This window comes from Eucalyptus grandis, chromosome 10, assembly GCF_016545825.1.
Source record: "Eucalyptus grandis isolate ANBG69807.140 chromosome 10, ASM1654582v1, whole genome shotgun sequence".
Taxonomy (NCBI): Eukaryota; Viridiplantae; Streptophyta; class Magnoliopsida; order Myrtales; family Myrtaceae; genus Eucalyptus; species Eucalyptus grandis.
The window spans coordinates 28,425,962-28,452,310 of record NC_052621.1 but is presented as its reverse complement, the minus strand read 5'-3'; the positions used below and the strand labels follow the sequence as shown (position 1 = coordinate 28,452,310).

The window sequence follows — 26,349 nt, the reverse complement described above, 5'->3', positions numbered from 1 at the left end:
CTTCTTGTTATGCTTGGCATCACCAAGAACATCTTAACTTTGAGGTTCAGTTTGTTTTACCGAAAATCAATAATTTAGAAAAAGATTTCTCTAAAAACCATCACCTATATCAGTTACAAAGATTAATGAACAAAAAATATTTTTATTATTCACGATAATATTTAGATATAAATTGTTGTCGATAGTGAAAATATTTTTTATTGGCTAATCATTTTTAGAAAAATATTTTTAAAATTATTCATTTTCCGCTCTCAACTTTATGATAACTATAGAATTGGTTCTCCATATTTGTGCTATACTCTCTTTTAAACACCCCCCGCCCTTTTTCTAGTTGTTGCTATTGATTTACTTTAATTTTCAATCCATGTCATCTAGTCTATTCGTCTGACATTGTCACTAAGTTTGTGAAACTACAGCATCTCACTCCTGAATTTGTGATTTTGTGACATGGTGCATCCAATATTTTATTATTTGATCACTTAATAAATGCTTTAAGCTCGTTTTTTTATAACTAAAATGCTAGCTATAATTATTTTTTTGTATGTCGTATTTAACTCTCAATTCACACTCACATGTTTGCTTGCCTCTTTGTAGGGCATGTTGAAACTCACACATGAAGCTAAATGTCTCCACACTAACCCCTTAAGAAGATGAAAATTCGAATCCCCTATTTCTTTCTTCTCATGTAGGAGGGGTGACCACTAATTAGTAAAATGCTAGCGATAATAAGCGGAGTTAGGATTGGAATTCTTAGGAGTTAATTTATTGGTTATTGATTGAGAAGGGAATTGAACTTAGGACATGTTTGGTAACCGACCAAATAGTGCCAAATTCTATTATTTTCTTGTAGTTTTGAAATAGAATCATGTTTGGTAAACAAATTTCTATTTTTGTTCTCGGAAGTAGATTTGGAACCGAATCAAGAAAAAAAAAAAAGTTGATTCTTGTTCACGGGAACAATTCTAGAATCAAGCCCATATTTTCTCTTCTTCTTCTTCTTCTTTCCTTTTCTTTTTCTTCATCCATCGTCACAGTTGCTGTCCGTTGCCTACTGTCGCCGATCGCCAGAGGCTCGCCAGGCTAAGGCGAGGTTTGGCGAGCTTGCCAAAGGTAAGCCTAGCCCCGGCGAGGCTCGCCCATCTCGCCGATGGTCAAGCGGGCCTCATTGAGGGCCGGCAAGCCTCGGGCCGATGAGGGTCGCGACCCTCCGGTGATTGTCGAGCCCTCGCTAGCGATCGACCACTTGAAGAAAAGAATAGGAGAGAGAAAGGAAAAAAAGAATAGGAGAAAAAAAAAAGTAATAAAATTATTTAAAAATTAAAAAAATTATTTGGAGTATAAATTTTGAGCACGGTACCAAATGCAATTCTATTCTAGAATAAAAAATTTTGGACAATTATCAAACGGCTTAAAATGCTTAGAAATTGTTCCCAGGAACAGAATAAAAAAGAATCATTTGAGAAATTGTTCCCAAAAATAGAATCGTTACCAAACGCGCCCTAAGAGACCTAATCTCCCCCTGTTCCTCAGTGGCTTAGTGGTAGAGTGGTTGGCTCATTAGTTGGAATGTGATAGTTAGAAAGAAGGGAAAGCATTGAATCCACTACTATTGGTCCATCGCGTAAAATTTTCACTCTCCAAGCAAGTTAGGCATGCAGCTAACTTTTATCCATGTAAGACAGAAATTAAAGTGCGATTTGGTAAAGCTCCAGGGAAAACTTATTTATGTTCTTTTGTTCCTCTAAACAAAAATAGAACAAAAACGTATTTGGTAAATTTTTTTGTTTTTGGGAACAACTCAAGAAATTTTTTTCTTCCTTTTTTTTCTTTTCTTTCTTTTTCTCTTCCTTTCTTCTTCCCCAGCTGGTCGCCGGCCTCAACAATGGCCGACAAGGCTCCCCTAAGGCCAACGACCTCACCAGCCCTCTTTTGGCTAGTTGTTGGCTAGCCATGGCCAAGGCTGGCGATTGGTTAGAAGAAGGAGAAGAAAAAGAAAAACAAAAAAAGTAATAAAATCATTAATAAATTACAATAAATTCTAAGTCACAGAAATATTTAGAGTCGTACTAAACATATTTCTGTTCGGGAAATAGAAATAGAAAAAAGTATTTCTGAAAACAAATTGTTCCGAAAACAAAATTGTTACCAAACACACCATAAGTATTCTTACTGCTCCTTGGGTCCTTCCAATGAGTTTAGCGCTTGAGAAGGTGCAAAGCCACCCATGCTCCTATTGCTTCTAAAAAGAGAGACAATCCTTATATTACTGCATAGTGAAAATGTGCAAGTGAATCACTGACCAAAAAGCTACGTATCCGATCAAAATTGTTTGACTCGGGTCAAGATTAGCAGGTCAACCAATGCTTGCACCAAAAATTATGGGACACAAGGAGAAATTCAACAACTCCTTCCCCCTTTTTTTTGGGAGGATAAGTATACTAAAAGTTTTAAAACTTATTATGAAAGTGTAATTGAATCATAAAACTTACAAAAAATATAATTAAGTTATAAAACTTATCAAGTTGGTACAATAAAGTTATTTTGTTAACTTAATCTAATTTAATTAATAGAAAATACTAATGTGTTGATAATGTGGCTAAAACAATATCATTTTGGCTCAAATATGATTTTTATTACAATTTTAAAAAGAAAAAAAAAAAAAGGAAAGTGAAGGACGAACAGCAACGAGGGCGGGCTATCTCACCATTGCTGAGAAGGGCTGACGAGGGTAAGGGATGATTGGTGATTGGGCCCTAGCCAGTGACCATAGGTGAGGGCCACTGGGTGGGCCACAGCCCTCCCCCAAATCGGGTAGACCTAATCGAGGACCACCATCAATGGGTGATGGGTTGGTTGCTAGTAGCGGTCCTCGATCAAGTTTGGGTGAGCTAGATCTGGGGGTGGCCAACCATTGGCAAGACCTCGCGATCCTCATTGCTAGTTTGTCCTTTTTTAAAAGAAAAAAAAATTAGCTTACTTATTAAAATTTTATTAAAAGTTAAATTTAGACCAAAACAACATTATTTTAGTCACGTAATTGCCAAGTGAGAAAATATTTTAAGAAAAAGTCATGTCCTTACATAATCCAAGGAGCCTAGAAATGGACTTTGACTCAACGAATTAAGTACATAAAATTTTTATTCAGAAAAACGTGAAAGTACGGATAAGCAGAGTAGAAGTTTTTCATTTTCTATTTCATTTATTTGTTTGATGTAGGGGTTGTGAAAACTTGTAACAAAGAAAATGGTGCTTAAGCGAAGAAACTTGAAAGGCTCTGTTTTGGTTGATGGAAATTCTTAAAGACGTCATTTTCAATATTCCCAAAAGACACGATGCTCGAAAAAACATGGCCGCTTTGGACTCCGAAAAGCCAGTAAGGCGGGACTGCTTGGATTTTGCATGACCGCTTCGGACAGTCTAAAGGGGAATGCGGAAGGACGAATCAGAATTTGCAACGTCAATCCTTGCAGAGTAAAATAATCGCACATGGATTTTATTTCCACGCGATGACCGTGAGAATAAACACGTTATTATTATTTTACTTTTTTTTAACAATTATGGAGATTATCCACAAATGATCGGAATTGACATGATTTTCATATACATAAATTTAATAGCTGTTTCACTAGAAATCGGGATCAATCCCAATTAGTGAAATAGCTTTCACTAAAGATTGATCTTTGGTTCTTTATTAAATGAGTTTAGAGTCAATTCAAATAGAATCGAAATTGTGTTACGATGATGGAGAACAATAAAATCAACGGTAAGAAATACGAATATTGAAGACTGAAAGATTGATAAATCGAGAAAATATATAAGATTTCATAATGATAATCAGGTCTCTACAACAAATCACATACGGCTTTATATGGTCTAAAAAGCATAATTGCTCTTAAGTAATAAATACTAATGACAGTTATAATCACGTCTCCATAACTTTAGACCCCATGATCGACCTTACCTACGTGATTGGACTTACAAGGTATAATTCCGTCTCCTTCATCCAAAATAGAAACCTATCGAATTTGGAAACTGCTCAAAAAAGAAATTCTTTTCCAAGAAGAGGAAGTGAGGATGCAGCTCGCCAGAGCCAGAACGAGACACGCTTTTTCCATATGAACAGACAGTGATCATGCCGCTTGCTAAAGCCAGCGTGTCTCGCTTCCTCATCACAAGAAAGCGAAGGAGAAGTTGTTCTCTCTTCCCTCGCGACTCTTCGCCTATATATATCGAACATCTCCCTCCCAGTACTTCACCATTGTTTTATCCACTTTTCTCTCTTCTTCCGATACTGAATCTCTCTTCGAATCACTTCGAACCCGTCAACTGCGAGAACCGCCCGGCTCGGAAATGGCGATGAAGCATGCCGGTGTGTCTGCCATCAGAGCTCTTTGTTCGTCTCCGAGCTTGACTCGACGAGTCCATGTGAGTGACACGTTAGTCGGCGTGATCCGTGATTATTTTGTGTTTTTGTTCGTGCTCTGGTTCTCGTGCTTCTGGAAACTTGAACCGTATGCCTTCTCTGCTTCGACATTTTCTTCTTTACTGAATGCATATGTGGTTTCTGGTTTCTGGGGTCACTTTTATCAGTCTACTGCTGGAAGCAAGAAGATCGTGGGTGTGTTCTACAAGGGCAATGAGAATGCCGAGTTGAATCCCAATTTCGTGGGCACTGTCGAGAGAGGTCTGGGCATACGCGACTGGCTGGAATCGCAGGGCCATCAGTACGTAGTCACAGATGACAAAGAGGGACCAGACTGCGGTGAGTACGCTTTAGAAATGACAATGTGTTTCTCTGTAGATTTGCCCTGCATGAACCTTTGGTTTTAGCTGATCCCTGCCATTTCATTATTCTTGATGATTATTCACGTGGTTGTTGCTTGTGACTATTACTGTATTGGGTTTTATAACTTGTCATGTTTATGTTTGATTCGCTTCTCACTTCTCAATTCGCTCATCACAGAACTTGAAAAGCATCTTTCCGATCTTCATGTCCTCATAACGACCCCCTTTCACCCTGCCTATGTTACTGCGGAAAGGATCAAGAAGGCGAAGAATCTGCAGCTTCTTCTCACTGCTGGGATTGGTTCCGATCACATCGATTTGAAGGCTGCGGCTGAGGCAGGGTTGACAGTTGCAGAAGTCACTGGAAGCAATGTAGTTTCGGTTGCAGAGGATGAGCTCATGAGAATTCTCATTCTTGTAAGGAACTTTTTGCCTGGATATCATCAGGTCATCAATGGGGACTGGAATGTGGCTGGCATAGCACACAGAGCTTATGATCTCGAAGGAAAAACTGTCGGGACCATTGGTGCTGGGCGAATTGGCAGGCTTTTGCTACAGAGATTGAAGCCTTTCAACTGCAATCTCCTTTATCACGACCGTGTCAAAATTGATCCGGAACTGGAGGTTCAGACTGGTGCAAAATTTGAGGAGGACCTCGATGCAATGCTTCCGAAATGTGACATAATTGTGCTCAACACCCCTCTGACTGAGAAAACAAGGTAAAAATCATTTGGTCTGCTTCAGGTTCTCAGTTTTCTTGCAATGTGTAAGGTTTGAAGTTCTTGTAAAATGTTGCGAGCACTATGTGATGAAGGCTATGGTATATGTTTCAGAGGAATGCTTGATAAAGAGAGGATTTCCAAGATGAAGAAAGGTGTGCTTATCGTCAACAATGCTAGAGGAGCGCTCGTGGATACACAAGCTGTTGCTGACGCCTGTGCCAGTGGACACATCGGAGGTAAACTATTGCCGGCAGATCAGTTATATAAGTTGTCATTTCCCGATCATGTTCAGTTTTCATCTGTCTGGTCTTTCAGGTTATAGTGGAGATGTCTGGTTCCCACAGCCTGCACCGAAGGACCACCCCTGGCGGTACATGCCGAACAGGCCATGACGCCTCATATTTCCGGCACAACTATAGACGCCCAGGTACTATACATCTCCATACTTCTTGTCTCTCGTTTTCAATAAGCAAGGCACCGTTTCGCCTTTTAATCATGCTCTGGCTTTTGAATTTGGTTTTGGTGCAGCTGCGATATGCGGCCGGAACCAAAGACATGCTGGATAGGTACTTCAAGGGAGAGGAATTCCCCTCCAGAATTACATCGTCAAGGAGGGCGTGCTGGCCCCTCAGTACCAGTGATCTCTCCGTCTCCTCAGCTTGTGCAGTTTCCATGTTCGAGAATTCGCGATCGTTGAGCTCATTAGAAGTTGCAGGATCTTGAATAAGTGTAGGTAGTAATGCTGCCGTTTCAACGTTTGTTCTTAAAGCGTGTCTTTAGTTTGTGCTGTATTGAAGATTGAGGTGGTCTTGTTTGAGAATGTAACAGCACTCATTGTGCAAATTTTCTTACACCAACGTTACTTTTGCTTAGTCCAAAAGGTGGCGCGATAGTTCACGGTCCATTAAACAGAAACTCATATCCCAATTTACTGAGCATAGTCGACGATTATCGTTATTGCCGGATACAATTATTGATGTTCATTCCTAGCGTGACGCTACTATGCTACACGTGCGGGACATGACTTAAACCTCCGCATAGCGTGTTAGGAAATGACTCTTAATTATTGATATATATCAGGAATTTGATAACCGAGTGTCCTCGCAAGGAACCAATTGCCCCATCTAATCCATTAAAAAAAATTAGAACAATGAATGCCAAAAAAAAAAAAAAAGAAATTAGACCAAATCTCCGGCACTTTGTTTTTCGCAATTTGAGGTCTTGCTTGATCTCAAAGTCGAAGTATGTTGTTTGTGTGATGAGAATCTAAAATTTTATGCAAAATGCTTCTAGTAATGCCTGACATCCCCAAGAACATCTCAACTTTAAGTTAATCATAGAATTGGATCTCCAACTTATTCGCATTTTGCAATTCAGTCTTTTTAATTTTTTTTGTTGATATAGATTTACTTTTATTTATTCAAACCATGTCATCGAGCCCATTCTTCCGACTCCATGGTGAAATTTGCGATTTTTGACATGCGGTGCAAAATAGGTACTCAAATAGGTACTCATAATTCTAATTTTTTTTTTTTTTTTGCAAGTAAAAGGAGAATTGTCAAAGGATGGTGGACATATCACGTAAAGGACAATCAATCACAATAGACGGACCGCCTGAATAGCGGCTGTAATGCCTCCTCAATTCGGGGAAGCGTGTACATCCAAATCACTCATCAATATTTAAAAATTGGAAGAATACGAAGCTCCATTTCAAAATGCGAAAACACCATTGGTACAATAACTTATTATTTTAACCAATAAAAGCGACGGTTTTTGCTAAACACACGGACAGTAAAAGTCGTGTCATTCTATACATTAGAAATACCAATATTTAAAGCACACGTATTTTAGATGCGATTGGAAAGTTAAGGTATCGAATATATATTATTAGATTACTTAGTAAATGCTTCCAAGAAAAATTTTAAAAATAAAATCTGGGACCGAAGTTCTCGAAGATTAGTGCTTGCAGACAGTGCATGACCTGTCAGGTTAATAAATAAATAAAAAATGTACGCATTTTATCCGCAGGAGCAGGAAGAGGATAAATTGTCCACGTAATCGTGCCTTATCGCGTTAGCGCGCGCGAGTCAACCTACCAACGAAAGGAACAGCTCATCTGATTTTGATGATTCCAGCCATTATCCGGGACAGGTCATATCTTTGCGTAGTGTCCTAATTATTGGACTTGGGTCAAAGATTTGAAGCGTCGGCCAACTGGCAAGGGATGCACCAAAGGAATGCGCCCGGCTCAATAAATTTACGAAATTCCTAATTGAATCTCTATACTTTTGATCTAAGTAGTACTGATACCGATAAACGACACAATGCAACGTAACACGCCAACACATTATTTATAAAAAAAAAGAAGAAGAAAAAGAGAATTTGAGACATGTTGTATATTAAGTGTATCATTTTAATCAAATTAATTTAATTCAAATTCATAAATTAATAAATAAATAAAAGTCTATAATTAATTTACACTAAAAACATTAATTCACCATTTATTGATATTATTTATTGTTTCAATTTGATAAATTTAACTCCATTCCAATAATTTATAAAATTTGAAGAAAAAACAAGCAATTCATATTCTAGACTCGTGTGTTAGAATATGTTGAAGGAGAAGAGAGAGAAAAAACAAACTTGATGGATAAATTATGTGTCACAAAAAATGAGAGTCGGAAAAGAAGAGAATATTATGTTTTCTTCTTTTCTCATTTGTTAAAATTTGTTGATTAAGTGTTGATTATGTTGGAGAGTATTAAATACGTTTCGGAGTGTCTGACCTAACATGAAGGTTATTGAATAGTGTCGGTACTTCCTAATTTTTGAATTTTCTTACAGAGTCCTTTCACTTTACCACATCAAAGCCGGCCAAATCTAGTCAACGTAGGGCTTATGTGACGTTGCAGCGTTTCATGGGAAAACTCGACATTGACATCTGAATTGTCCACATCCATCTGCATTATACTCTAACGTAATCTACATCAATTAAACACGTACACACATGTTGTGCGTATTTTGTCCGCATTATACTATTACATCAGTTGATCAATCGAATTCGTTGTCAGATGGACTTAATTAAACAAAATTAGGTATATAGGCTTAATTGAGAAAGCATGAAAATAATTCAATCCTCTTTTTCATTTATTTATTTGATGGAGTTTTTGGGAACTTTTCTTCAACAAGTGAAACAGTGCCTAAACGAAGATTCAAGCTCTATTTGGTCCATGAGAAGCGCAAGGACGGCTGAGGATTTCCAAAACGCACGTTGTTCGGAAAAGCACGGCCGCTTTGGACACCGAAAAGCCGTGAGTTGAAAAGGACGGACGAATCAGGATTCGTATGGCCGCTTTGGACACTGGAGAGGCAGTAAGGGAGGACGAATCAGCATTTGCTACGGCAGTTGTCACGATCCTCAATTGATTCCATTTTCGTAGGAAGAGAAGATTACCAATTCACGCGAATTTATTACGATTAAGTGAACAAAAATATAGTATTTTTTCAAATGGTACGACTTAATATGATTACTGAAATACATTAAACACGATTTGCCGGTCTGTGAATGTCGGGTTTTTATTTGAGCGACTATTCTAAGCTCTTTGATAGAGCTCGCAGGTATCCTATCGATCGGGCCTAATATGGTCTAGATGGGGTCGCCCTATGTTGATTTGGACCAGATTTGAGGTGGTGAGGACGGCGAGGGGCTAGGCAAGAGGCGGTAGCTAGTCATCGATGGATAGGTAAGAAATGATGAAGTGGAGAGAAAAAGCATGTCACAATTTACAAATTTTTTCTTCAAAAAGGCGGTTTTGGAAGGGAAATGATAATTTATCTAAATAAGCGAGGTCATAATTATGTTGACATGCACGCTTAAAATCTTTAAGTTGTATGTTGTACATGTGAGAGTGATATTTAGTAACGAGTGCCCATGCTGCATTTCCTTTTTATAATAGTCCCTTAAAAGAAAAATGGTTAAAATTATGAAAATTTTAAATTGATATATTTATGAGAAATTTACTTCAAATTAATTTCTTAATTAGAAAAAATTTCAAACTGATATGTTTGTGATAAATTTATCAAAGAATAAATTTTTTACTATAAAAAACTTTAGAATGATATATTTACGATAAATTTACCTTTTATTACGAAAAATCTCAAATTAACATCTATCTCAAATTATATATTATTCAATTCAGTAATTTGATGATACAATTTAACAAAAATTAATCGAGAGTAAATTTGTCATAAATATATATGTTTTGGGGTTTTTAGCGGGTTTTTTTCGTGATAATATGCTAAAGGGAAAAAAAAAAAAAAGAGAAATGTAAAGAAAGGGATTTCCAATTTCGATAATAACGTCACCGCCACGTGTCAGAACTCTCGGCCTACCATCTACGTCTCCAGAGGAAATCGCGCACTCGCGGAAGCCAAACGGTGAGCGACGGGCGCGAATCGGACAAGCAAAAGCGAAGAAGACAGAGCGACCACGCCACCTGCCACTTGCCAGAGCCAGCGTTCCTCACCTTCTCTTCGCAAGCAAAAAGCGAAGGAAAAGTCGATCTCTCTTCTCCCCTCGCGACTCCTCCTCGCCTATATTTATTATATAACACGAAACGTCCCTCTCTTTCTGTCAAGAGTACTTCACGAGTGTTTTCTCGCGCCTTCTCTTTCGTCTTCCGGTGCCGAATCTCTCTTTGGACCGCGAGTGTCGCTCGGCTCGGAGATGGCGATGAAGCGAGCTGGTGTCTCCGCCATCAGAGCTCTGTGCTCGTCTGCTAATTTCGCTAGACGTGCCCATGTGAGTGGACCCGTTAGTCATCGCCCCCTGTTTCGATGACCTGCTGCTGCTGCTGTTGTGGTCCGCATGATCGCGAGCTTTCGCATGATTATCTTCGGTTTTCTGTGGGTAGTCTGGTTCTCCAGCTTATGTTTTGCTGGATTGTGCGTTCTCCGGATGCTTTTGGGCTTATCTGTGTTTTATGGGTCTATAATTGATTGATGCAGCGGCGTGTGACTGAATTGAGTAGCGGGACGGTGGTTCGCTTGATCGGAATTTAGAGGGTCGTCTTGAAATTGGGTCGTGGGCATTCGGTTTGTGGATCGGCGTCTGATGCTCGATTAGCCAGGCTTCATTAGTGCCGACGCTAATTAGGGGTTGAGAGTCGTGCATGGCGACGATGACGAGTGTCCGACAGACTGACAGTAGGCCTTGTGGGCTGTTTTGGGTCTTTGTCGGCTTGGCAATTAGGAAGGGGAAAACGGAACTTTTTTTTTTTCTTTTTCTTTCTGTTGGAGAGTTGGAAAAATGGAAGCTTTGTGATATGTCTAGGTTGTCGATCGGTGCGCACAATTATCATCATCTTAGTGGGTTCCAACAGAGACGCAGTCAAAGTCAAACCTCTTGATGAACTGTAGTCTGTCATGTTAGGAAGAAGTGTATGCTTATTATGCCACAATGCTACAGGAGGTATAGAGAGAACGAAAGCTGCACAGACAATTAGGTATTTTAGCACTGATAAGAGACCGTCTGTAGCAGCTGGGTTTGCCTGGTTTGCAAGTGATGCGGACGAATGGTTTGTATTAACTTGCGCTTGGTACTTCTGTTTTTTGCCATTTGAAAAACACAACATGTTTTCAATCAAATATTTGTACCAAAGCAACGGGGTTTATGATCAAGAAACTTGTGCACAATGTAGCTGCCTTCGTACTGAAATTTAGTCTGCCAAGGTTGATAGCATCAGACACTAACGGATGTCTCTTCCTTTGCTTTTTTTATCACAAGATTTATTACTTTGCTTGACTATGTGGATTACACAGAAAGCTCATGTGAAATGTTTGGCCATTTTATCTTGATAGGGGGTTGCTGTTCACTTATCAGATTTGGTTTCTTAGGGTAGTTCTCGTTTCAAGTGATAATGTTATGAGTTGGTAATGGAGATACATGTCTCTGGAATTTTGAACTGATGCCTTCTTGCTAAAATCTTCCTTTTCTGCTTCAAAATTTTCTTCTTTTCTGACTGCATGTGTTTTCTGCGGTTACTTTTATCAGTCTACTGCTGGAAGCAAAAAGATTGTGGGTGTGTTCTACAAGGCCAATGAATATGCTGAGTTGAATCCGAATTTCTTGGGCTGTGTCGAGAGAGGTTTGGGCATACACGACTGGCTGGAATCGCAAGGGCATCAGTACATAGTCACAGATGACAAGGAGGGACCAGACTGTGGTGAGTATGTTTTAGAATTGACAATGGCTTTCTATATAGATTTGCTCCGCAGGAACCTTTGGCTTTGGCTGATATCTGCCATGTCATTAATCTCGATGATTATTGATTTGGTTGTTGCTCGACTGTTATTGTATTGCTTTCTATAACTTGTTATTATTTCATGATTATGATTGCTTTGCTTCTCACTTCTCAATTCTATCATCACAGAACTTGAAAAGCATATTCCCGATCTTCATGTCCTCATAACAACCCCCTTTCACCCTGCCTATGTTACTGCGGAAAGAATCAAAAAGGCGAAGAATCTGCAGCTTCTTCTCACTGCTGGGATTGGTTCTGATCACATTGATTTAAAGGCTGCAGCTGACGCAGGGTTGACAGTTGCAGAAGTCACTGGTAGCAATGTTGTTTCGGTTGCAGAGGATGAGCTCATGAGAATCCTCATTCTTGTAAGGAACTTTTTGCCTGGATATCATCAGGTCATCAATGGGGACTGGAATGTGGCTGGTATAGCATACAGAGCTTATGATCTTGAAGGAAAAACTGTCGGGACTGTTGGTGCTGGACGAATTGGCAAGCTTTTGCTACAGAGATTGAAGCCTTTCAATTGCAATCTCCTCTATCATGACCGCCTGAAAATGGATCCAGAACTGGAGAAGCAGACTGGTGCAAAATTTGAGGAGGATCTTGATGTGATGCTTCAGAAATGTGACATAGTTGTGGTCAACACCCCTCTAACTGAGAAAACGAGGTAAAAATCCTTTTAATTTAACCCAGTAACGTTTACGTTCCCAAAGAAGTTTATGGTGTTAGTCTGCTTCTGGTTCTTAGTTTTCTTGCAATATGTGAGGTTCTGAAGTTAATTGCAAGTATATATTGAGAAATTTCCTAAAAAGGAAAGGCTTTTTGAGAGAGAGAGAGAGAGAGAGAGAGAGAGAGAGAGAGTGCTTGTAAAATGTTGCAAGCATTATGTGATGAAGGCCATGGTATATGTTTTAGAGGAATGTTTGATAAAGAGAGGATTTCCAAGATGAAGAAGGGTGTCCTTATCGTCAACAATGCTAGAGGAGCAATCATGGATACACAAGCAGTTGCTGATGCTTGCTCCAGCGGACACATCGGAGGTAAACTATAGCCAGAAGATCGGTTATAATTGTGTTTTTTTTTTTTTTCTCTTTTTTCTCTCCAAATTTCTAATCATGTTAGATTTTCATCTGTCGATCTTTCAGGTTATAGTGGGGATGTTTGGTTCCCGCAACCAGCACCCAAGGACCACCCCTGGCGGTACATGCCGAACCAGGCCATGACACCTCATATTTCCGGCACAACTATAGATGCGCAGGTACTATACATTTCCATACTCCCTCGCCTCCCATTTCATTTGTAACTTTTTGACTCGCTCTTCTTATCATGTTTCTGACTTGCAAATTTTGGTTTTGGTGCAGTTGCGATACGCAGCGGGAACAAAAGACATGCTGGATAGGTACTTCAAGGGAGAGGAATTCCCTCTCCAGAATTACATTGTCAGGGAGGGTGAACTGGCCCCGCAGTACCGGTGATTTCCCTGCTCCTCGGCTCCTGCAGTTTCCATGTTCAAGCTTTCACATAGTCGGGCTTGTAGGATCTTGAATTGGTGTAACGATGCTGCTGCTCGTACAACGTGCGTCTTAAACTGTGCGTCTTCAGCTTGTGCTGTACTAAAAGACGATGCAGGATCTTCAATAAGTGTAATAATGCCCGCTCTTACAATGTACATCTTGAACTCTCTGTCTTTAGCTTGTGCTGCATCGAAGATCCATGAGGTCTTGTTTGAGACCCTTAGTGCAAATTATCTCCTCTGATTTTTTTCTACTCAAACAATTCATGTCCTTATGTACTGATTACAGTCGACATTGTCTACTTTGGAGAAAATTTGCAACTGGTACTAAAGTTATAGTACTTTCGTATGGAAAGTAACCTTTCTTTAGGAAATGACTACTAAGCATATATATACATATATACATATATACATACATATATACATATATATATATCACTAATTATTTGTTATTATTTATATGAAGATTTCTGTTTTTCCATACGAAAATTACCAACTACTATTTAAACATTATTTTCATATGAAAAGTTACTATCGACTAAATAATGACTGTCAATGTTATTATTCTTAATGTAGAAAGTAATTTTTACTACCAACAATATGGAAAGAAATCACTGATTGCGCACAAACTTACTTTTCAGTGGCTGCATTGACAACTATTATTACTAATGGACTAAATAAATTATTAATCACATGAACAGTTCACATAGGTGCTTACTTTTTTAATTTGAAAAATCATTAACTATTGTTAAAGAGTCACATAGTATTCACTAATTGTTATATTAAGATCTTTTTTGTCAAAAATGCTACTAATTACATAGAGAAATTACTCATCATCAAATGTAAATATATATTTCCTTTTGAAAAATTACTTATCCTATAGGCAAATATGTGGTTAGTAATTTTTTGCACCGAAAAAGTAAACCTGTTAAACGGGTGGGTCGGGTCGGGTCGGGTCATAAAATGGTCCGACCAAAATTGACCCATTTAACCCGTTTATGACCAATTTATTATAGTGCAAATTTTTTTACCTATACCCGACCCATACCCAATCCATATTCAACCCATTTAATGAAACCTAAAAAAGCTTATATATATGTATGTATATAACATGATTTTATACAATATAAATTTAATGGAAAATTTTTATAATTTTAAAATAATAATAATTTTTATTTTTAAAAATTAAATTTTTATTTTCTTTTTTCTTTTTTTTTTCTTCCTCTTCTTTGGCCGGTGACCGGCCACAGGCGAGTTGGCTCACCCGGCTTGTCACGCCGGCGAGCTCGAGCTCGCCCCTTGCCGGATTTGGCAAGGCTGGAGCCTCGCCCGACGCTAGCGAGTTCGAGTCTCGTCCGATCGACAAGGCTCGGGCGGCGGACGTTGGCAAGGCCTTCGCCTCGCTCGACATCGGCAAGCTCGAGTTTCGCTAGATCCGGTAGTTCGAGCTCGCCGACGCCGGCGAGCTCAAGGCTCGCTGGCCGGTCATGGGTGCTTATCGCCGTGCGGCGACCAGGAGGAAGAAGAAAGAAAAAGAAAAAGAAAAAATAATTAAAATAAAAAAATTATAATTTCGGTTTTAAAAAAAAAAAAAAAAAAATTGTAAAGTTAAAGAGAAGAGAGAGAGATGTAAGGTTTTGAATGAAAATAAATTGGTTCATTTTTAATGGGTTGATAAATGGGTCATAAACGAGTCGAGAGCTGACTCATTTAAAACCCATATATCTTAGTCTTGACCCATTAAAACTCATTATGGGTGCTTTATTGACCCGTTAATGATCCATTTAATCATAAATGGGTTGCACAACCCATTTAACACCTCTATCGAAAAGTAAGTGTGTTATATATTTAGTAAGATCTATTCACATTAAATCTTAAATTTACTAGCTTATATGAAAAGGACGCATGTTTGGTTCCTAAATCGCGCATGACATATGGTGCAATTTTCACTTTTTCAGTTCACGTTAATATAAACTCGTGTATTTTAGAAATAAATTGCGGACAAAAATTAGAAAATGTCCAGAAAAAAGATCGGACTACGGAGAAGAGGTAAAAACTTAGTATTTCCTCAGCCGTCCGATTTCCCTCTTGTGCACGGCGGAGATACGTCCAGAAAATAAGGGACACCAGGGGCCGCGAGCGAAGTAAGAAACCCTCCTTTTACGCGTCGTTCTCGACGGGCGATATTGACGGTCCTTCGTTTCGCTTTCGCACCACCAGCGGCTTCCGTCTTAATCGTCACTGCTCGTAACCTAAAACGCAACTCGAAGATCTCACAGTCGTGGAAACCTTGTCGATCGACGTAGGCACTGAGGTGAATCCCCGCACTCCATTTTCGTCGAATTTTATCCTCGCTGTCTTGTGATGTTGGATACTTTCACGGAGGATGTGTCGTTCTCTTCTTTTTTGTCCTTTTTTTTTCTGGATAAATTGTAAGAAGAAAGAGAGCTTGGTTTCGTGCGGTGGGTTGTCGTTTTTTGTTGTGCTTAGAGGTTTCCGATCGCCTTTTGATGGCCTTCCTGCTAATCGTGGGTTGGCAAAGGGCACATGTTGATGTGACAATTGGGTAATGCTGCTGCTGATAATATCTGATTTTTAGAAAGAATGCCGGTGACTTTAGAGGTAGTGTTGATGTGGGTTCCGGGTCAGTTCAGTAGTGTGAGCCTTGATTATATGTTATGTTCGATCTGTTTATCTGAAATGATCCATTCTCGGGTGCAAAATCGCGTGATATTTGGTGTATGTGGGTTACCGTGGATAATTATCATATCTAGTAGAAATGAAAAAAAGGTGGATTCGACGATGTTCTTGTTGTAATTGATGTGGGTTTTGGTTGAGTGGATAAAATTAAGTCGAAATTTGTTGGGCGGAAGTGTTGTGAATCATATCTAGTAGAAATGAAAAAAAGGTGGATTCGACGATGTTCTTGTTGTAATTGATGTGGGTTTTGGTTGAGTGGATAAAATTAAGTCGAAATTTGTTGGGCGGAAGTGTTGTGACTGATCAGACATGGCATTTTCTGGGGTGGGCGCACGTGGGTCGTCTGTGGTCGTTATTAGTTCAGCTGGGATTAAGGAAAAAGCAGGTGAAAGATCCAGTTGACAGCACACCTTGATTGGCTTTAATTTTGTATAGATGGCTGAAGCAAAGCCTGCAATGAGGAAACCGGTGTTCACCAAGGTAGATCAGTTGCGTCCTGGGACTAGTGGCCACACTCTTACCGTGAAGGTTGTGAGTTCGAAGATGGTAATGCAGAAGGGCCGTCCCGATGGGCCCCAAGTTCGTCAAACGAGGATCGCTGAATGCATGATCGGGGATGAGACAGGCATTATTGTATTTACAGCTAGAAATGAGCAAGGTACCATTCCTTCTTTTGATTAATTGCATTACATGGTGAATAGACTGTGAACAGTTTGTCTTCAGTGATATGAAAATGGAGGATATACAGATCTATTCTGCGCAGCAGAGTTGGTGAAGAAAATTATATTGAAGGCCTTTGTTTGTAATTTTCCATTCCGAGGCCTCTTAACTGTTGAGCTTCTGCGATTTTTCTACAAGCCAAGTGGCTCATCTTGTGGATTTCGAGTCACTAGCAGTTAAGCTCAACATATTTATCGAATTTAAATCAAAAGTAACATGCCTCTTACTCTAATTTTAGCAATATTCATAACTCTGTTCTAAATTTGAGGCCAATAGCTTCTGCAGTCAGGCCTCCCGCTGTTTTGGTGATATTATCAACTGCGACCATAGTTTGGGTGTACTATTTGAAATATCGGTACACATTTTTACTGCAGTTGACTTGATGAAGCCCAATACGATTGTAATCCTGCGGAATGCCAAAATCGACATGTTTAAGGGATCCATGAGGCTTGCTGTGGACAAGTGGGGACGTATTGAGGTGACCGAAACTGAACCGGCAGATTTTGCTGTCAAAGAAGATAACAATCTATCGCTTGTCGAGTATGAGTTGGTTAATGTTGCTGAAGAGTGATGCTAGGGAGCTTGTTTATGTCCCGATGGGAGTAGACAGATTGAGAAAGGAATTCTATTAGCGGTTCGTGAGTTGGTGAAAAAGTGAAGTGGTATGAGGATATCCTAGTCAATTATGAGTATCGGTTACTGAAAGAAATCAGAGATCAGCTGATGCAGATATAACATCAAAAATCGTTCTTACCCTTGCCTCAGGCTCATTTAAATCCTGCTGAGGGAGCTGTCTAGATCAGTTTGGTGTGGCATACTAGTGGCAATAACTGCAGATGGAAGTTTAGCGACTAATCTGGATACATCTCATGAGAGGGCAATGATGTATTCATTGTAATAGGATGGTCGATATGGACAACCTACTTCATGCAACTTTATTTGTGTTTTATGACAATCTTCCCGTTGAGTTTGTGTTTGTTAATCACACTGTCTACTTTAATTGTGTTTTGTTGAGCTGCTCTTTTTGTTTTCCTTTTCAATTGTTTTGTGGTTGTCTTCAGATGTTGCTTTGAGTTTGCACGTTCCTGAGAACAGGGCAATTTCGGGACAGAAGAAAGTAAATATGAAATTCTCGATGGAGAAATGTTGGGATGAATGGGTACTCCCAGATCTGTCACCCCAACGGAAAGAGGGGCAGTCCTATCAGTAAGTGTGCACAATTTGCTTTCTTTCCGTCTACGGAGGGAGTTTAAGAAACTTCTTTCAGGATAAGGGAGTCATTTGTGCTGAAGCTTTTCCCATTCCGGCGCTTAACTGGCTCGGGTTGGTAATGTGCATGAGTTTGCAAAAGGAATTTGTTGTGTTTGTGTTTGGGAAATTACTGATTTTCATGTTCCAACTGCTTAACGAGTTGTCATGATCGTTGGGCATTAGTATGTGCCATTACTATGTGGTTCCTAGCAGCTAAAGTCAACTAGATATGATCCTACCCACGCAAAATCAAGAGGCTTTGACCGAGGATGTCTCCCTTTATTTAAGGGGCATGGTTCAAGCACATTCGACTATCATCGTTAGCTGAAGTGACGGAATCAGGTGGTCAGGCGACAAAACTATGGAAGGTACAAGGCGGCTTGCATTGATACGATTGGATTGGGTTCATCTTGGACCTCACTTGTAGAGCGCGATCTGGACAAGAATTTTCGTATACATGGTTGCTTCGGATACGTCGCAATAGTTTAGTATAAACTCGGTAGACGTGCTCCTCTGTTTTCAATTGATAGAAACTAGAAAGTGGCAGGCATAAGTCACTGTTTTTTCAGTGTAATTTGTGCGAATGTGCGTGTAATCTGCGATGAGATTGGGATGTTGACCGAGTGCTGACCCGCCCTGAATGGTACTTGAGACACCGTGGACGGCCACCGACGTGAAAATGATGCCAAAAGCGTGGATCCAATGATGCGCGGAGAAGAGAAACGACAGTGCTTTCCGAGTGACTTCAGTTTTTCCACGTTTTGCTATAACTATATTGATTTTTAATATGTCGGGGGGACAGACTTCGATTAAGAAATGGAGTCATGATGTTTCCAAATTGATTGTGTTTGGTAAAGGTCTATGTTCAGATTTCCCGTGGTAGCATCGTGTGCGGAGAAAGTCGTGCTCACGTGTGTCACGTGAAGATCTCACCATCCCCTTGCAAAATCCATTATCATGCGGGCGAATACATGTAGCGCATGGGAGACAAGATCCTCGCCGAGCATGGATTCGTACTCGGCTTGCTCGATAACCGGCACAAGACGGACGCGCCGCAAAGGACCGGCTGATCGGTAAGCCCCGCCCCATCGTTTCTCGCACGAGCGAACGCTCAGGCCGCATCCGGATCACGGGCAAACGTGCTCGTGCGGACATCTTACGGGCGTGGGATGGAGGGGATGTCACGGCAGAGGCGGGAGACGAGGGGATTCCGTGATTAAAAAGTTAAATAAAAATGAGAAAGAAATATGAAAAGTGAGTCCTGAGCAAGACTTTAAAAGGCTCATCTGGACAAGAGGGAAAACCTCACAGGGGTGAGAGTCCTCATGTCCGGCCAGGCCGGGAACCGGGCCTGGTTAAAGGTTCCGGCCCCATTGGCTGACCCGGCCACTCCCTTTACAGAGGGAGGGTAACCACCTCGGATTCCCGTGAAGCCTTTCCCCTCGGAAACTTGGGGCGTGGTTCAGGAAAATGAAGAGGCCAATGGAAATACTGGATTGTTTTGTGACTGTTTTATTTCTTTATTGTCTATCCTTTGTTTTGGTTGTTTTGTCGAGGTTGGGTTTCTTTTGGCCATGCGTGGCCTCCTCTTTCTTCATTTGTTGTTGTTTAGGCTATTTTTTGCTTTGACTGCTCTTGCGGAGTTCTTTTGTATCCGGCTCCCTTCCACTTGTTTAGACTTATTGTCTTCACGAGTCTTAAGTTTTGTGACGCTGAATCTTGAGTAAATATTTGGCTCAAAACTCAATATATTATTACTTTTGACCAAAAATAAAATAAAATGGAATGAGCCCTAAAGCAGGAATCGAGGATATTCGGTTCCCATAACGGACACGCACATGCGTTGCGTGTGCTGCCAGAATCGTGGAAAGTCCTCGTCGGCGCCATCTTCACTCCTTCCAAATCCGAATTCTTAAATGAGAAGGTAGTGAACCGAAAGCAAGCGAGCCTTATTCTCTCCCCCGTCTTTTTTTTCTTTTTCCTTCTTTTATTCTCCCTCTCCTCTCGCCTGGCATCACTCCACCTCCTTTCTCCTCCGCCCCCGTCGCGAAACCGCGTGACGCCACTGCCTTCCTCCCGTCCTCCCCAAAGCCGATTCGCTCTCGTCGATAACCGCCGATCAATCCTCCGACCTTCGTCCCTCGTCCTCCGGCTGCTCCATTGCTGCCTGCTGCTGCTGCTGCTGCTGTTGCTCCGGATTTCACTCGCGCGCGCGCTCTCCCCGTCGCGGACGGATAGAGAGAGAGAGAGAGAGAGAGACAATGGGAGCTTACTGCAACGACGACCTCTCCCTCTCCCCCGCCTACAGCTTCGCCTCCGCTCGGGACCTCCGGCTCTCCAAGCACGTCCACGACAACGTCCACGGCAACATCTTCCTCGATCCTGTGAGTCCTCTCTCTCTCTCTCTCTCCCTAGTCGATTGCTGTTCGCGCTGTCGTTTGTTCGATCGAGCGGGAAAAGTGAGAGCCGGAATCGCGTGCGCGAGCGGATGTGGATTGCGGAGTGGCGTTCGGGAGTCGAGTAGTTTGATTGCGACGGCTCGCGAGTTCGTGCTGCGGAGCCGGAGCCTGCGATGAATTTTTTTGTTGTCTTCTTCCCTGTTCTTGATATAAGTCCGGTCCGTATGATGACGTCGGCGCGCTTTTGCTTCTCTTTCTTCGTTTCCAAAGAGGTTGCACGACATCCTGTATCTCTCGTTGTCCTCGTGTAAATATCTATACCTATAAAAGCCTGGTCGATTTGCCTTTTCTGTCGAGTTTCCTTTTTCAGTTATATCACATGGATCGCGTGTACAGTAATTAAGCGCTTGTTCGATTGAAGATGGTGACGGGACATCATTTGATGGACTTCTCTGTTGTTTCGACTTGCAGCTTGCGTTGAAGTTCATTGATACCGAACAGTTTCAGAGGCAAGTTAGTGTCTTTTTTGTGGAAGTCTCTGTAGATTGAAAAGTTACCTCGCGGTTAACGATTCTGTTTTCCTTCAATTTTTTGCAGGCTTCGTGACCTGAAACAGCTTGGTGAGTTCAATGTTTAAGTGTGGGGTCTGCATTACTCTGAGTTAGATTTATCCATGCTTTGCTATGATAAATAGCATCTCAATTTCTCTTCGCTTCTTTTGGTTAAGAAATGTCAAGCCTACATGCATCACTTGCATAAAGAGCCACGGCATGAGTTTTAACTTATCTGTTGACGTCTGTTGATCATTTGAAATACTTGTGTCATGGTTCTGCTTTCACAAATAAAAAAACCAAGCTGCACACTGCACACTTTGGTAGTACTCTGGAGGAAACACACATGAGTTTCATGAACTTTCGAGAATAATTAACGGGTTTAATAATTAGGTACTCCCTCACACCCGAATGTTTTGTGACTCATACTAGAATTGCTTAATGACAGCAAGTTAATTTATTAGTTATGGGGCTCTACCACTTTCCCATAGTCTTGAGTCAATTCTCATAATTTGTTCAACTTCAGCTGTCTGAAATATATCAAGGAATCACATCTCTTCTGGAAATCCTAGCTTTCCAAATGAATCCCCATGTGTTTTTATCTGGATAAAGAATATGATAACATCTGGGAATTTTGCCTCTATGAATGCCACATAATCTCAGGTATGACAAACATGGTGTATCCTGGGGCTGTGCATTCCAGGTTTGAACATTCTCTGGGGGTGTATTGGCTCGCTGGTGAAGCTGTTCAAAAGCTCAAAGATTATCAAGTATGGGGTGTTATCTTTGATTCATTGATACTTAATCCTCATCCTTTGTTAGAGTGACAGAATTGGATTTGCTTATGTCGTGCAGGGCTTGGAGCTCGGTATTGATCGCTTTGACATTCAAACGGTTAAAATTGCTGGTAATTGCTGTCTTACACTCAAACTAGCTAGACAATTAATTTGTTATGTTATTCATCTGTTCACTCTACTTGTAGGACTTCTTCATGATGTGGGCCATGGTCCTTTCAGTCACTTATTTGAACGCGAGTTCCTTCCCTTGGTTCTTGGAGGTTCCAACTGGTAATTTGCATTTTTAGTAGAGTGCATTCATGTCCATTCTCCTAGCTTTTTTTATTATATTTTATATTTACTAATTTCTGAGTTCCAGTTATGCCAACAAATGTAAGAAATTTCAGTGCTTGAGCATGAACTTTTTCCTCTATTCTTTCTTCTTCCGCTTTTTTATCCCCCTGGTCAACTTGCTTTGTCTTCAATTACTGTCTAGGATACCTAACACTGTTTTTCCATCCAGTTTTCCAGTTTCTTGAAGTCATGTGTTAGTTTCCTAGATTCTTGGCTGGTACATAAATGAAAGTTGTAGCTTGCACCATTTTTCTGGCGGGGAGATTGTGGAACTTCTGTAGATTTCTTTAAATTAATATACATGTCCTCTACTGTTGGCAATCATTCCGAGGATAACATTTACAACTTTTGGTATCTGAGAACTTGCATTTTTTTGTCTAACTTGCTTTGATCACTTCTTTCTCATGAATTGCTCTCTGCTTTCTCTTGGCAAATAACAAAGAATTTAAAGATGCATGATGTTAAGCATTTAGTCTTGCAGTTTCTGTAGAGTATTTTTTATCATTTTCATGTGATCTTACTTTCTAGGCATCATGAGGAAATGTCAGTGAAGATTGTTGACCATATAGTTGACGAGCATAACATCGACATTGACCCTGAAATGGTTAAGAAAGTTAAGGTATGCTGCTTTTATTGGATGCATCTATCATACGACATCTTTGTCTGGTGCATTACACTATAATGTTATCTCTTTCTGGATCTGTTTCAAAATTTCATTGAGAAGGTTCGGGCAAAATGAAACAAGAATCTTGTGCAAAACGTCTTCTGATTTGTTGGTGACTCAAGTTCTGTTCTGGAGATAAAGATTTTACAAATGAGCTTGATGGTTGCATGTTTCGTGTGTCTGCAAGTTATCTTTGTTGATTAGCTATGTACTTTTGTGCTGTGATACAACCTTACTGAACATACATAGATATCTTTTACTTCTCATGCATTATATACAAATGACTGCAGCAAAATTTTTCTTTATTTATTGATTTCTCTCTGTAGTGCACATAAATTGCCAATGTAAGGTTCTGTTGAGCATTTGTTTGCATTCTACCACAGGAGATGATACTTGCCAGCTCTGAGCATTCACTACCTAAGGTGAAGTTTTGGTTGGGCTAAGAAATTTGGGCAGATTTCTAATACTTTATTGTCACACAATTTTCATTTTCACATGCTGATAGATTTTTTGACTGATGACATTGCAATCTGTAAATCCAGGGCAAGAAGGAGAAGCTTTTTCTGTATGATATTGTTGCAAATGGCAGAAATGGGATTGACGTAGACAAGTAAGATCCCTTATGATCTACCAGAACTTTTACTTTGATTGAGCCATTTTTTTCAATATTTTGTTTTTATATTGGAGTTACATGCATGTGCAGGTTTGATTACATTGCGAGGGACTGCCGAGCTTGTGGTCTAGGATGCAACTTTCAGTTTGAGAGGTATTTGTTGAATCCTATTACTAATCTGCATCTCTTATAGGCAGAATTGCAGAATATGTCTTCTCAATTTCAAAATTTTTTTCACGTAAAAGGTTAATGGAGACAATGCGGGTCTTGGGTGATGAGATTTGCTACCGTGCCAAGGAATGTCAGTATTTTTGTCCAGCTCTCTGTAATGTCATTCAATTTCTGCTTAGCTCTGTTTGATCTTATTATCATTGGAGATTTTGTTAGATCTTACCATCCACAAGATGTTTGCAACTCGTGCTGATCTCTACCGAACAGTCTACACACACCCAAAAGTAAAGGTATGTGCTAATGTGGATTCCTTTGATTGATAGAGCCCTCTCTCTCTGCGCCAGTTTCTTGAGTTGATACGTTTTCATGTTGATATATTTGCAGGCAGTAGAGCTGATGTTGGTAGATGCTTTGGTGAAGGCCAATGATTATTTACATATTTCATCTTACATTCACGATCCTTGTGAATATTGGAAGGTCTTCTTGAGTGTTTCATTTGTTTTCGATTGATACATAGTAGATTGCCAGCATTTAGTACATGCATTTTTTTCTTTTGCAGTTAGATGACTCGATAATAAAAACTATTGAGACAGCTCCAGATCCAGAGCTTAAGGAATCTAGGGATTTGATGCTGCGGATTCGTAGGAGGAATTTATACCAGGTAGGTACTCTAATTGATTGATTCCTGTACTCTGCACCAAATCTAGATATACAATCATTTTGAAGTAGCCAATCTGCTCTCCTGCTTTCACCTGTGAAATTGTCACATTTGAGTATTCTGTGGCAGTTTTGCAATGAATATGCTGTTCCGAAGGACAAATTGGAGCACTTTAAGGCCGTGACTACACAAGATATTGTTTGTTCTCAGGTCTTGTTCAGATTTAACTGGGTGATTTGTTAAATATGGGAATGAGCTCTTTCCCCTTGGCAGAGCATGATAGTAAAGTTTAACTAGTTCGATTTAACAGAAAAATACTGGAGTGACCCTAAAAGAAGAGGATGTCGCTGTAACCAATGTTAGGATTGACTTGACGCGTGGAAGGCATAATCCTCTTGAAAGGTACCTCAATAGCTTTGTCGTAAAGTGTCTTGCTTTTTTCTTCTTTTACATATCATATGTGTGACTCACTGACTTCTCATTTGTTGCCTTTGTGCACGTATATCTTCCAGCATCAACTTTTTCAAGGTACTAGTAAGCTTCATTATTCTGTATTGCAGTTTATTTATCTTTTCAGTCTATGCAATAATCTGTGCGCATTGTAAGGGCTTGATACATATAGAAAGCTATAAATTGTAATCAGAAGACATTTGGGTGAGTGATTGTTTATCCTTAGAATGGATAAATGCCATGCATGAAGAGTTATGTTGAGCTGCATGATAAGGTTTGCATTTGAAGAATAAATTTCATTATCCATGAAGGGTCATTTTGGTTTGCAACAGTGTGTTATCTTCTTCTTGACTGCCAAGTTCACGACTTCTACCAGAACAGAGAGATTTAGTCTAACTTACATAATTGAACTATGCTTGAACCACCAACACAACCAAAGGGCAAAAGGATTTGTGTTTCTTGTTTGCTGCAGAGAGGACCTGAGATCTTCACTTGACGTTGAGGTAGTTATTAAGAATTTTATGTTTCTCCAAAGCAGTGTGGCCCCAGAAATTCGATACCGCTAATGCAAGATTATAGATTGATCATTGTCTCAAATTTTCAAGTGATCATCCTTAAATGCCTCAAAGTGGCAAAAGGTTCCTGGTTTGACACTGACTTTTCACATTAGAAAGGAGAAATTAAGGGTGTCTCTTGATATGGGGTCTGCTGAATTTTATCAAATTCCAATGCCTGACCGATCAAATAAACAGTGTTCTGGAATAATTGGTACAGTATCACTCTAAGCTCGGAACTAAACATAGGATGCATGGCTGACCATGTTCAGTTGGCACTAGCATGGATGTGGTTGCCCAATTTGAATGCTTCTTAAATTTCTTCTTTTGCGTATGAAACTTATGATTTGGGTTTCTCAGGATTATGAGAGTGACGAGAAATTCACCATACCAGATGATCGCGTTAGTCACTTGCTGCCAACATCCTACCAGGACATGATCGTGAGAGTTTATGCCAAAAAGCCTGAGCTGGTAGGTGAACTTGCCTGTAGCTTTTAAATTGCTAAGCTGTTTCTCATGTGTTGCATCCTCCACAACTTTGCTTGTTTGCACCCTGTTTACAGGTCGGAGCGATTTCCGATGCTTTCGAGAACTTTCAGTTGAAGACCTATGGAATCAAAGCACAAGTACACTCGACACCAGAGAAAAAAAAGCAACGCATATCATGAGGCCACAAAGTGGGGGTAACATTTCTGTTCTAGCTTTTAGAGAAACATTTGAAGAATGAAGATAGGATAGGCAACAAAACATTTATTTCCAGACTGCAACTCCAAGGCTTGTATTAGTATGGTAGTACCAAAAGTCCTTCTCGTCTGTCTACTCCATTTTTTAGTTCAAAGAATTAGATCGATATCTAGATTGAAAATGTACAGGTGGCCATCCTCTACCTAAATCCGTATGTCCTTGCGGCTTCCACTTACGTTGAATATAACCCACGTTAAATATAACCGTTTTTCTTTTCTTGTATTGGCTAAAACATTAGATATAGCAGTCTCTCTCTCTCTGTCTCTCTGTCTCTCTCTCTCTGTTTTGTTTTGTTTTTGTTTTTGTTTTTTTTTGTTTTGTTTTATTTTGTTTTGTTTTTTGTTTTTTGTTTTTTGTTTTGTTTTGTTTTGTTTTGTTTTGTTTTTGTTTTTTTTTTTTTTTTTTTTTTTTTTTTTTTG

The 26,349-nt window shown here is 40.0% G+C and overlaps 4 protein-coding genes across 5 annotated transcripts; all 4 read left to right on the top strand.

Moving 5' to 3' along the window:
- Positions 1 to 4,100: 4,100 nt before the first annotated feature.
- Positions 4,101 to 6,387, top strand: LOC104423902 (formate dehydrogenase, mitochondrial). Its single transcript, XM_010036337.3, is given in 8 exon segments — positions 4,101 to 4,425; positions 4,591 to 4,762; positions 4,964 to 5,504; positions 5,619 to 5,743; positions 5,823 to 5,888; positions 5,891 to 5,934; positions 6,036 to 6,096; positions 6,099 to 6,387. Coding segments are annotated over 8 exon segments (1,134 nt in total). The 5' UTR covers positions 4,101 to 4,350; the 3' UTR covers positions 6,149 to 6,387.
- Positions 6,388 to 10,030: 3,643 nt separating this feature from the next.
- LOC104422604 (formate dehydrogenase, mitochondrial) lies at positions 10,031 to 13,620 on the top strand. 2 transcript variants are annotated; one of them, XM_039303928.1, is made up of 6 exons: positions 10,031 to 10,320; positions 11,560 to 11,731; positions 11,939 to 12,479; positions 12,728 to 12,852; positions 12,958 to 13,070; positions 13,174 to 13,620. In XM_039303928.1, the coding sequence occupies exons 1-6, from the start codon at positions 10,234 to 10,236 to the stop codon at positions 13,285 to 13,287; spliced, it is 1,152 nt and encodes a 383-aa protein (XP_039159862.1). In that variant the 5' UTR covers positions 10,031 to 10,233; the 3' UTR covers positions 13,288 to 13,620. The 2 variants fall into 2 exon arrangements, with proteins under 2 accessions (XP_039159862.1, XP_010033274.2); XM_010034972.3 differs by having other exon boundaries at positions 10,035 to 10,308.
- A 1,858-nt stretch (positions 13,621 to 15,478) lies between these two features.
- LOC104422603 (uncharacterized protein At4g28440) lies at positions 15,479 to 17,766 on the top strand. The gene is made up of 3 exons (XM_010034970.3): positions 15,479 to 15,639; positions 16,461 to 16,683; positions 17,120 to 17,766. The coding sequence occupies exons 2-3, from the start codon at positions 16,461 to 16,463 to the stop codon at positions 17,314 to 17,316; spliced, it is 420 nt and encodes a 139-aa protein (XP_010033272.1). The 5' UTR covers positions 15,479 to 15,639; the 3' UTR covers positions 17,317 to 17,766.
- A 2,160-nt stretch (positions 17,767 to 19,926) lies between these two features.
- On the top strand, positions 19,927 to 26,152 carry LOC104422602 (deoxynucleoside triphosphate triphosphohydrolase SAMHD1 homolog). Its single transcript, XM_010034969.3, has 19 exons — positions 19,927 to 20,380; positions 20,867 to 20,904; positions 20,993 to 21,015; positions 21,610 to 21,716; positions 21,802 to 21,853; positions 21,929 to 22,013; positions 22,605 to 22,695; positions 23,124 to 23,162; positions 23,283 to 23,350; positions 23,444 to 23,506; positions 23,599 to 23,654; positions 23,741 to 23,814; positions 23,909 to 24,001; positions 24,084 to 24,185; positions 24,312 to 24,392; positions 24,493 to 24,584; positions 24,695 to 24,710; positions 25,547 to 25,657; positions 25,750 to 26,152. The coding sequence occupies exons 1-19, from the start codon at positions 20,258 to 20,260 to the stop codon at positions 25,852 to 25,854; spliced, it is 1,419 nt and encodes a 472-aa protein (XP_010033271.1). The 5' UTR covers positions 19,927 to 20,257; the 3' UTR covers positions 25,855 to 26,152.
- The last annotated feature ends 197 nt before the right edge of the window (positions 26,153 to 26,349 follow it).